The sequence below is a fragment of the Pristiophorus japonicus genome, chromosome 17 (assembly GCF_044704955.1).
Source record: "Pristiophorus japonicus isolate sPriJap1 chromosome 17, sPriJap1.hap1, whole genome shotgun sequence".
Classification (NCBI taxonomy): Eukaryota; Metazoa; Chordata; class Chondrichthyes; family Pristiophoridae; genus Pristiophorus; species Pristiophorus japonicus.
This window is the reverse complement of record NC_091993.1, coordinates 27,321,659-27,333,960: the sequence shown is the minus strand read 5'-3', so window position 1 is coordinate 27,333,960 and position 12,302 is coordinate 27,321,659. Positions and strand designations below refer to the sequence as shown.

The 12,302-nt window shown below is 41.5% G+C and overlaps 1 protein-coding gene across 8 annotated transcripts in view; it reads left to right on the top strand.

Annotated features, from left to right (window-relative positions):
- pias1b (protein inhibitor of activated STAT, 1b) overlaps positions 1-12,302 on the top strand; it is a 174,693-nt gene that overhangs the window by 119,213 nt on the left and 43,178 nt on the right. For all 8 annotated transcript variants that reach the window (XM_070858513.1, XM_070858514.1, XM_070858516.1 and 5 more), the window contains one exon: positions 10,238-10,322. In XM_070858513.1, the coding sequence (XP_070714614.1) occupies positions 10,238-10,322 (85 nt within the window). The remainder of the gene's footprint in view (positions 1-10,237; positions 10,323-12,302) is intronic.

Genomic DNA, 12,302 nt, shown 5'->3' with positions numbered 1-12,302 from the left:
GCTATTCCCCATTTGTAGTTCCACGCAATGTATGTCAGCAGGCTGTTTAACTATGGCTGAATAGCCTACGCCTGTTCCTATGGGAGGTTGAACAAAACCCCATCCACACGCATGCTCTTTTCAGCAGGAGTCATCCTTTAGCTTATGAGGGGGAGAAAATGAGAGCTCCTCAACAACCCAGTGAGTAAAAAGCCTGTGCCTTGTGTTGCACTAGCCTTGCAGAGCGGAAGATTGCTGCTGGAAAGTGCATGTGTGTGTGGATGTTGGCTGAGAACCTTGTGGCTGATAGTGATGCACTCCACTCGAATGGTCTGCTGACACTCTCCAGTCTTGGGCATGAAGAGCGGTCACTTGGGTGAGGAACCAGAGGCTGCTGGTATCTATGGAGACTTATTCGAACTCCTCAATGCATTTGAAAAAACTGGGGATTGGGGTAAAGCGATTTAAAAGTTAATGGGAGAAAATAGGATTTTTAAAATTCACATTTTGGTGTTTTATACTGAAACTAAATCCGTTCACATAAACTGTTATTTAATCCTCCTCACTTATGGGCTACAGCTGGTTTCCCAGCAGAAGTGTATTTTGATACGTGTAACTTGTCCAGGATGGGCAGTAATAAGTTGGCCTCCTCTATAGTTTAAAGACTTTCTGGTGTCTTGGAAACAAGATTCAGTTACAGTGTACTCCACCCTGTAAAAGAAACACTTAGCACTTTGCCCTAATTTTCTTTTGAACAGACCACAAAATCTTTATATAGGTGTTCTTTACTTTTTTTATTGTATAAATAAGATACAATGCTGAGGTTGTGTTGGTTTGTTTGAAGAAATGGCCCTCTTGTTAATGACCATTCATGCTTATGGAGAGTGCAGATATTTTTAATTTGAATTCTCAAGAGGGCTGACATATATATTTTACGAAGCAATTGTTCGACGCTTGCAAAAGGAGTGCATTGATACATCCAGGATTCTTGGCATTACTGTTTGACTTGGGAGCAATGTGGATCAGGGGGTTGAGATAACTGGTTTGGTCTTGGTTTCTGGGAATGAGGAAAGGGGAGAGAGGAAGTCCTGCAGACTCGTGTTCATGTTGGTTGGCACTGTTGCCATATTGTTTTCTTGAGTATCTTGGGGGTAGGGGAGTGGCAAGGGTTTGATTCTCCTCGAGCTGTTGTGTGGCGTAAGTCGCAATTACATAAAAGTTTAAAAAGTAGGAAATTAAGAAGTCAGATGGAATTATTTTTCCACAAAGGATAAGCAAAATTGTAGAATATGTTACCAGGAAAGACTTTGAAATAGGCAAAAAAAAATTGAGAAAGTTGAATCTATTTCTGGAGTGAGCTAGGAATGAGGGATAGGATGGGTGGATGGTGGCAGTGGTCGATGAAAAGATGTCGCTAGTTTGGTCCCAATGGTCTCTTTCTGTGTATCAATGCTGTAAAGTCATGATTGCAAGTGAGCCTAAAGGGCAGTATAGAAATGAGCTTTGATTGTCTCCTTTATTTTTACATTTGCTATTTTATATCCTTGGATCGAAGTGCCAAATGTGAGGGGCATTAGCTTCAATGGCTGCATGCTTGCTTGGGCAGGAAGAGACCATTGGGACCAAACAAACTGCATCTTTTCATCGACCACGACCACCATCTTGGGCAATAAATCTTCACTGAATAATATCAATGATCAATATAATAAAGAGCATATAGCTCCTCTACTGGCTTTGTGGAAAAATACATCTCCCAGGTGTGGTTTTCCGTGCGACTCTGAAGCACCGTGGCACGATTTTCCACACTTTTGGGAATATGAGTCAACGTTCATACTTCTGGTCAACTATATAGCAACAGTGAAAGGAAAGTGCACGTATGGATGTAGGGTGAGGACAGAATCTGTTGAATTGCGATGCTTCCTCAGTCAAATAGCCTGATGTTCATTGTTCCGAATCCTACATGAAGAATGGCAGTTTGTCCAAAATACGAGAAAGCTGCCAATGGAATTCCATCCCAGCAAGTATTGGTGCCTTTGAAAGAGGAGTGAAACAATTGGGAGGAAGCAGTTTGGAACAAATAGCCTGTGGGTGTCACAAAGCAGAGTAAAGTGATAAAACTGTTTATGTTAATGTTTTTTCTAAACAATGCAGGATATAACAGAGTCTTGAGTATGCAACAGTTACTTCTGACAACAGACATTTTGGGCTATAGTGGCAAAACAAGTCCATGGGCCGGATGTTGCTCAGCAGCCCTTCATTACACTTGCACATAGACTTTCTATGGGATTTTGCACTAGAACTTACTGTAAATTAAAGAGTCAAAAAGTGCAACGTCCTTCACAAAGCATCTGTGACCTGTGTGAACAGTGTAATCAATTGTATCTATCTCCTTAACCAACCAGACTGAAGAATCGTTAATGAGCAACACAGAGTCTGAAACAGGAAGTGACAGTTAGCATATCGGGTCAGAAAGCAAAATAAAGAGAGGGAAAGAAAGATGCAGGTACAAAGATATGAGGAAGATATAAAAGAGACAAAGAAAAAGTATTTTTTTAACTTTAAATGTTTTTAGTTTTTTACATCTCCAACAATAATTAAAATCTGAAGGAATGAGACTTCACACTTGTAAATGTTAATTTTCAGCACCAGAAAGGTTGTTTGGCAGTAATTAAGGCTTACCGCGCTGTTAAAAGGGTACTTACACTGGAATGGGCAAGCCCTAACCTTTTCTGGCGAGTTTAATTCCTATCTCTGTTAAGTACAACAACTTCACGTTGTTCAGAGTCGGCAAGATACCATTTATAGCGCAGCTTTTGGAGGAGCACGGCAGCTCTGACAACAAATTACGGATTTCCGTGTTTAACTGCACACGTGCGGTCGCTGGAAGTTGCTGTCCGAATTCCACGTAATTAACGGTGAGCGCATTACTTCTACTGCAGAATCCAGCCCAATATCTATATTTTTATGTTTACAGTAATTGCATTATCCCAGAACCCTGAAAATGGATTTTATTTGGTCATTGTTATGTTTCTAATTTAGCAGAAAGTTTAAATGAGATGATATGGGAGGGAAATTAACTTGTGCCTAAATTTCAGTGGGCTCTTGTTACAAGAATATGATGTGTGAGGTTAAGAATTTTAGATTGATCAGAAGAAAACTCGAAATGAATGTGGGTATGTGAAAATGTAGTAGCGGTTTGAATTGTGCTTATTGAGCTGAGGGATATCTGTACTGGGGAAAGGAATGCTTTCCCATTGTTGCCATTCAGAGCCAGTATCAAGTTAGTTTTAAAAAGAAAGACTTGCATTTATATAACGCCTTTTCACAACCACCGGACATCTCAGTGCTTTACAGCCAATGGAGTACTTTGAGTGTTGTCACTGTTGTAATGTGGGAAATGTGGCAGCTGATTTGCGCACAGCAAGCTCCCACAAACAGCAATGTGATAATGAGCAGATAATCTGTTTTTGCTGTGTTGATTGAAGGATAAATATTGGCCAGGACACCGGGGGATAACTCCCCTCCTACTCTTCAAAATAGTGCCATGGGATCTTTTACGTCCACCTGAGAGAGCAGACAGGGCCTCGATTTAGAGACTCATCTGAAAGACGGCACCTCCAACAGTGCAGCACTCCCTCAGTATTGCACTGGACCGTCAGCCTAGATTTATGTGTTCAAGTCTGTTGTCAGACTCTGAACCCACAACCTTCTAACTCAGACGAGTGTGCTACCCATTGAGCCATAGCTGACGCTATGTGTAGATAAAAGCATCTGCTCCATCCCAATAGCTCGAAGACCAGCCACTACTCCACCATTGTGCATTTTTTCCATTTCCTATACCAGCCATCTAGCGGCTTCTCTGAAATTGCTAGTTAGTGATGAGGTGCGATTGTTTTGTGCTATGGACCTTTGGCTACTAGGAACTGGGTTGAGCTGTCCAAAATAATTTCTTGTCGGAGCCTTCGAGGGAGGGAAAGGTCTCAGACATGTGTTATTCACTGTGCCATTTCTTCCCAAAATATGCAGTCGTATATTTTGTTCAGAATTTAATATCCATCTTGGTTCCATCTCGGACTTTTCCCAATGAGTTGTGGAGTCAGTGTCCCTCTGGGAACCCGAAGCTGCAGACTGTTCTTTGTGTTATGCCATATATGTGAAACAATAAATTGCTTCACAGGTTGCTTATTGTCTTTGGCAAGGGACTAGAAGTGCGGGTTATGCAGTAAAAATGTTAACATGAGATTTCAAATTAAAATGCTCATTGAGTTTACTTGCATTTTTTTTTGCAATAAATTTAAATAATTCACAGTTTGAAGAATGTACTAAATACAGAAACCCAGAAAATGCTGGAAATATGCAGCCAGACTGTCGGCATCTGAAAAGATAAAATTGGTTAATTTTTGGGACCCTTTTTGCCTGTTAACTAAGGAGAAAACTGTAAATCAAGGCTTTATATTCATTGTATTAAATATTTGTTCAAGTACACTGGTTACAATTTAAGTCTTGAACACAAGCTCAATTTACAACTTGATTAGGAAGTGACAGTCATTTTTATAAATGGTAAAATCAGACTTATCACAACTTTAAAAGTCCATAAGAAAATCCTAATAGTTTTGAAATTCTATAATATGCCAAGGTTTGCGGTTTTGATGATTATTCTCACCAACATACTTTTGAATTACAGCGCACAATTCAGCTCATTGTACCTGTACAGCTGCTAGTTCAACTGGAGATGTCTACACTAATTCCATTTCTCTGCTCTTTTCCCTGTTTTTCCTTTCCAAATACTTTAAAAATAATGTGTATCGTTTCTGCCACAGTAGCCATTTGTGGTAAAGTGTTCCATGTTCTAATAATGTTCTGTGTGGATAAACTTAGTCTAAGTTACTGCTTCATTCTTCCAGCAATCATCCTGAATTTGCAGATTCGAGAAACAACCTTTCACTATTTATCCTCTCAAAACCTTTCATAATTTTGACAACCTTTCTTGGAGCCCTTTCTAATCTTCTCTGTTCTAGTGGAAACAAAAGCATCAGTTTTTCAAGCCTTCATAACTATGAACTTTATTTCTTGACATTATTGTAGAGAATCTTTCCGTAGCTCTAACATCCTTCCTATAATTGGGTGTCCAGAACTGCGCACACAGCTCCAACGGTGCCTTACTGAGTGATGGGCAATAATCCAGAGCCATCAAAGTCCAATGGTGACCTTCTGATGCTCTCGCACATGCCATCTCTCAAACATTAGTGGTATTCTAGCCCCTGTGAGTGAGAGGTTGCCTGAGTGTTTTTGCACCTGTGTTCAGCTTATGGTATAAGTTCCAGTTACAATTAAGTTTATCATGAAGATGTTTGATAAAATGCTGAGTCCTGCCTTTAGTATTTCCTTTAGTTGCGAGAAGGTCTTTTCTATTTAACCGGCATGACTGGTGCCTGCCATTCTCTTGCAACTTCACAAATTATGCCTAAAATTTCAAGCAAGGTCAAACATTAGCTTCAGGAATCTGTATAGAAATCTTAGACTGTCTAAAGAATGATTTCTGCTCGGTGTGATTGTAATACCTGCTCTAAATTACCTTCACGTTTCTATTCCTACCCCCATCAAAAACATTTTGTAGTGGTGAGCTTGCTATTGTTAGCACTTTTGCCTTGGAGATAGAAGATTGTGGCTTCCAATCCCATTCTAGCACTTGGAGGTATAAACTAAGCAGGCACTCCATGCAGTACTCAAGGAGTGTTACATCATAGGTTCTGTTCTACAGATGAGCCATTAAATCAGTGCCAAAGTGCCCATGATGTAGGTAGAAGTTACAGGTTCCATGACCCTACGAAAAGGAGCAGGCAATTGTCCTGATGACCTGGCCAAAGGTCATTCCTCAGCCAAAATGGTTAAAAGCAAATTAACTGGGAATTTTTCTCATTGTTTGCAAAATAACATCTATATTTTCCCCATGTAACTACACTCCAAAAAAAAATGAATCGTGTGAAACTCAGATGTGATGGGGGACGTTTTATTTTTTTAATAAATGCATGTCTCTTTAGCTGAGGAAATGGGTGATCTGTTTTCAGGTGTCTGGTGGTGTGCTCCTGGAAATCCGTTGGTTGTGCAAGAGTCACTGGAAGGAACTGTCCCCTTGTTTCTCCCCCCCCGCCACCCACCCCCAGGGAAGAAGTGCTTGACTGCCACTCAGTACTTCCCTACAGGACAATGCTCAGATTGGCAACTTGAATGGGAGGAGGGGTTTTACACCAGCATTCCGCCTAATTCTCTCCCCACTATTCCAAACGAGTTAGCAAACACAAATCAGGATGGTGGAAGAAGACAATCATCGATATTGAAATTCGGTAGTCATAATTAAGTTCTACATAATAGACTTTTTTAAAAACGTGTACTTTACAGTAAACACTTTTTTAGGGATATTCTTTACTTTTCTCCCCATCTCTCCTGAGGGAGTCATTCTTTGTGAACAATTCCAGAAGCTGGAAACCCTCCCTTATCTTTTGAAGTGGCAACTTTTTGTGAATGAACCTGGACACTGCACGTCTTGGGGTTGTTTAATCATTTGAAGGAAAGGGGGTCTCGACTAAACCCAATCACATTCTTTTTCCACATCAGTACTTTTCTGCAGGCTTCAGTGAGTGGCATTCATGTGGGACTAAGTCAATATATCAGGACTAGAAGTGGTATTTTTTGGGTTGCGTGGCTCAATGCTGCATTGAACAGTGCATTTTCCCACTAATATTTGAGGAGCCCTAGTGGAAAGATCATTTTGTTGCCATCAACGAAAAATCATGGTTGCCATGCTGATTTATGGTGATTACAAGGGAGAGACTTTACATGTGCTTCTGCCAAGCAATTCATTGGTAGTCACTTCTTTATTCTTGTGTATTTTAATGAATTCACTTCAGGATTGAGAGGTTCCCACTGGCTAGTTATACCTAGTGCCCTTACGTGATCTTTCTTGACTTGAATAATACTATGCTAGACTGACCTAGCCATTAACCTGCCAAACACATTTATTGAGCAGTGAAAGAATAAGTAAATAAATAAAACACTGGTTTGGCCCCAACTGGAGTACTGTGTCCAATTCTGGGCACCGCACTTTAGGAAGGATGTGAAGGCCTTGGAGAGGATGCAGAGAAGATTTACGAGAGTGATTCCAGGAATGAGGCACTTCAATAATAAAAACAGAAAATGCTGGAAATCTCAGTGGGTCAGGCAGCATCTGTGGAGAGAGAAACAAGAGTTAACGTTTCAGGTCGAAGACCCTTCATCAGAACTGGCAATAGTTGGAAATGTAACAGATTCTTAAGGAAGTGCTGGGGTCCTGAAAGGGGGAGGGGAGTAAAGAACAAAAGGGAAGACCTGTGATGGGGTGGAAGACAGGAGAGATTTTAGAGACAAAGGGGACGATGGGCCGAATTGAGATGGTAATAGCACATGTTAGGAAACAAGTGTACGGTATTCGCTGCTCACGATGTGGTCTCCTCGACATTGGGGAGACCAAATGCAGATTGGGTGACCACTTTGCAGAACATCTCTGTTCAGTCTGCAAGGGTGACCCCGAGCTTCAGCTCGCCTGTCACTTTAATTCTCCGCTCCACTCCCACTCTGACCTCTCTGTCTTTGGCCTCCTACACTGTTCCAATGAAGCTCAACGCAAGCTCGAGGAACAGCACCTCATCTTTCATTTAGGCACTTTACAGCCTTCCAGACTTGACATCGAGTTCAACAATTTCAGACTATAATCTCTGCCCACATTTTGTTCCCTTAACCAACCAACCCACCCTCCCCCTCTTTATTTTTATTTTGTTTCTCTCTCTTTCCCGTGGCAGCTGGTGATCATTCTGCCATTCACTCCCTATCTAGACTCGCCTTTTGTTTCCTAACTCGTGCTTTTTACCATCTCACTTTGGCCCATCATCCCTTTTGTCTCAAATCTCTTCTGCCTTCTACCCTATCACTGACCTTCCCTTTTATTCTTTCCTTCCCCCCCCCCCCCCAAAATTAGGGCCCCAGCATTTCCTTAAGAATCTGTTACATTTCGAACTATTTCCAGTTCTGACGAAGGGTCTTCGACCTGAAACGTTAACTCTTGTTTCTCTCTCCACAGATGCTGCCTGGCCCACTGAAATTTCCAGGATTTTCTGGTTTTATTTCAGGTTCCAGCAGTGTTTTGCTTTTGAATAAGGGACTTCAGTTGCACTGATGGACTGGAGAAGCTGGGGTTGTCCTCCTTGGAGCAGAGAAGATTTGATAGAGGTGTTCAAAATCATGAGGGGTCTCGACAGAATAGATAGAGAAACTGTTCCCATTGACCGAATGGGCGAGAACCAGAGAACACAGATTTAAGGTGATTGGCAAAAGAACCAAAGATGATGTAAGAAAAAAAAATTCTACGCAGCGAGTGGTGGGGTTCTGGAATGCACTGCATGAAAAGGTGGTGGAGACAGACTCAATCTCATCTTTCAAAAGGGAGTTGGATAAATATCTGAAGGAAAAAAAAATATCCGGGCTACAGGGAAAGGGCGGGGGAGTGGGACTAACTGAGAGTTGGCACGGGCTCGACTTGCCGTCTTCCGCGCTGTAACCATTCTATGATTCTATAAATGCCGGCAGAATTATTAAGCTTAGCTGTTTACTTGAGGGACTAGTCGATAAATAATCATGACTACTGCGCTAAATTATAATGTATTTTTACATGGTGGTTCTTTTTTTGTCCCTCACCTGAAGCAGCCTGGCCTGACTATATCTCTCTGAAGGCTCTAGGTGGACTCCTTGATCTGACGAGGCTGATAAATACCTTCAAAAAGTGATTGGCACTGAGCAAACTTAAATAACTTATGTTAAATTGAAATACTGTATTTGAATTGAATGGTGTGATTACTCCCTCGGAATACCTGGCAGAAGCAAATGGCTAAGATCTGTAACGTGTATTAAATAAACTAGAATTAGCTTTTCTGCTAGTGAAGCTGGTTTTTAATCCTTATGCACTATTGCAGCCAATACCGTGCTCAATGTTGTACAGCAACAGTCTTCACCAACTTCCCAGTGGACATAAATTGCTAAAAACTTGACAATCTCACCCTGGTCACACGAATGGCTGAAATGGAAAAGCTCACGCTTCTGCATTTGGGCAACAAATAAAATGATCTTGTCTCTAACCTGTGCCATCTTTGGAGAGCTTGAAGCTGGCATTGACTAAGACAAACCTCTGTGTATTCTATTTTTCAACGTTGACCTTGAACACACAAATGCACCCATCTCTCCTTGCCCTCTGCAACCCCTCTACAAAAAAAATAATTTGCAGGTCACCAACTTAATTGAAGGACTCTGATGACATCAACCGTAATAATTAACCTTGGACTTTTTTTTTTAAACGTCTTCTGGGTAATTCTATATTTTGGCATTGAATTCCAAATTCTATATTTCGGCTATGCTATTTAATGATACAATCCATATGCTTTAATTTTGTGTCGGAATTATTCGGTTTTTGTCCCTCTTTTGTGCCCCTTGTGACCATCTATGTAGACAACTGCCAAGTCCACTGCTCATTAACGTGTGGTGCAGCAAAAACTGTTCCTATAATGGGAACTGCCATCCTACAAATGAGTGGAAAAATTATCTGACATTGATTTCCGTTTCCCACTGGAATCTTAATAACAAGAAGTGTGTACAAAATGTTCCTACTTTTCAATAGAACTGTGGAACGCCCGGCAATTTGCCTGCAAATGCAGTCTTTCTAAACTTGGATTATTATCTGGGGAGACTTTTGAGTTGTGTAGTACAGTACTAGGGTAAAGCACAGGTTTTGCCACTGATACGGCGTTGGATGCAAGTTGAGGACATCATTGAAGAGAATCCCAAAAGAAGTGTCTTGAACAGAATGAACATTTCTGCTATTGTATTTCGGTACCAATGTTCTAAATAAACCCATTGACCACATTGGGGGTGCAGAGGAGGAGCAATTTTACAAATCTACAAATACAGTTGTCTCATCGAAGAGAAAAGGTTTTTGGATATGCAAATAATGACAAACCTGCAGCCAATAAATCTGCTTTGACAATCCGTTCACGGTGTGCCAATTGTTATTACGCAGACTATTCTACGAGCCAGAGATTATTCCATTGAGATTACAGCAGCTGACTGAACTAACTGGCCTCACCAAATGTTGCATTTGTCTCATTCAAAGCCACAGACTATATCCAGATTTTAAAGTTAGTATTGACTGTAAACTCAAGATTGCTTTCTTCTTAAGCTTCAGATAATGGTCAGCGGTTTCAGGAGACTTGCTTCGCATTCGCACTGACACCACAACAAGTTCAACAGATTAGCAACTCCATGTAAGTAGTTAGCTGTCTTCGATTTTGCATAGTCTTGACTGACTGCAATTGCATGCTACACTGAAAGTGGGAAACGTGAGTGGCTCAGGTAAAGATGTTGTAGCTTTATATATGCAATTCAAATCTTAACCATCTGGTCTGTTTTAATTTCTCCAATAAAATAGTTAAGATGCTGATCGGTTCTCATCTCTTGGTCTGGGACTACATTTGGCCTCAGTGCCCTAGGAAAGGGAGGAGAGAAATCATTATCCAATTTAAAATAGAGTTTTTGATCGTAAGACTAAAGTAAAATACTTATGGGGAGAAATTCACTTTTGCCCCGTTAGGGGTGCTTAGTTTGAAAAGTTAGTGCCAGGCGCTAAAGATTTCAAACTTTTTTTAAAAATCCGCCATTTGCGCTCCAAGAAGGAAGTGGAGCGCTGAATCAAGCATTCCACTTCTTTCTTCAAGCACTAACGGCTGTAGACAGGGTGGAGATCTCGGCAGCACTGCACACAAGGCCGTGCAGCGCTGCTGCGTTCAAAGGGCCCTTTGCTCCCTTTTAAAGGGAGGGGCCATCGCTGCAGGCTCTGCAATATAAAAGGGACCTACCTGGACCACCAAGGGAGTGGCGAACTCGCAGGCAGGAACCCACGGAAAAAAAAGCAACAAGAAAGGTATGTTTTTTTTTTAAAACTTGCCTCGGCCGCCCGATGCACACCTCTTGCAGCTGTCGGTGCTTTTGCCTGGCGCTGCAGGGGACGGAAGTCAATTTCGGGTCCGGGGCGATGCGCACGCCGATGACGTCACGATCTCAGGACGCAGGAGATCGGGGCGCAATGCCGTAGCGCCGCGCTAAACTCCTGCCCAATATGGCAGGAGTCAATGTCGGCATCCCGCCTGGTTACAAAGGCATCTGCAATTTCTCCCCCCACGTATTTTAATTTAAACGGTTCTAATGTATTTGAGTAAACACACTTATTTAAGATTGCTAGTTTACGAAATTTTATGCTATAGCACATACTGCTCATAGGCTCACGCCGCCTGCAAACACCCACAAACCTACCCCCCCCCCCCCCCCCCCCCCCCCAAGAACAGCTCGGCTATTTTTTTAGTAGTGGCAACTCTTAATCCTAATTTCCTGCCCTTTATCTGTGTCCCCTAATACCAATACCTATTTCCCCTTTAAATGCCTGTGTTGATTTTTGCATCCATAAATCTCTGGGACAATGCAATTCACATTCTTTTATGTGAACAAATCTTTTCTGGATTTGCTTTTGAATCACCAGCTTGGCTTGAATTCTAATATTCTGCTTCCTTGTTCTGGAAAGAATGATTCACTAACTGCCTTGTTATTTTATACACTCCAGTCTCTCAACTTCTTAATCTCCAGGCAGTTTACCCACTCCTAGCTCAGCCCCTTCATCCAGGTATTATCCTGGGGAATAATCACTGGATTTTCGCCGAGGCCTGTATATACTTCTACGGTGGAGTACTGAGCACAATGTGGCAAATGAGGCTTGACCATTGCTATATAACAGCAGTAGTACTTCCTTGCTCTTATATTCTAGGTAAAGGGCAAAACAGTCTCATTATATTGGAGAACTACTGGTTAGTTGAGCGTGATTTAAAGGATGTGATCGCATCTTAGGGTTCACACAACTGTTCTTAAACTGCTCAAGTATTGCCCTGGATTTGTTACCTGCTTTGTCACTCCCACACATTCACAGTTCCCCACGTAACACTCCCAGGCAGCTCTCCTATATTACAAAGTTTTGAGCATCAACAAAATAGTTATTAGGCATTCATAGTGTCAATCTTCCACCTCCTTTGCTGATTATAATAGTTTCTGGGATCTAAGGAAAGCTGTGAATGAAGTTTTTTTATACAGAATTAAAGATGAATGCTGTTCTTAAATTGTAGGTTACTAGTTTTAATCCCAGCCTTGCTTTAAAGCAGAAACTTAATGAAAGAGATGGGAACTTTTTCTGGTACTATTAC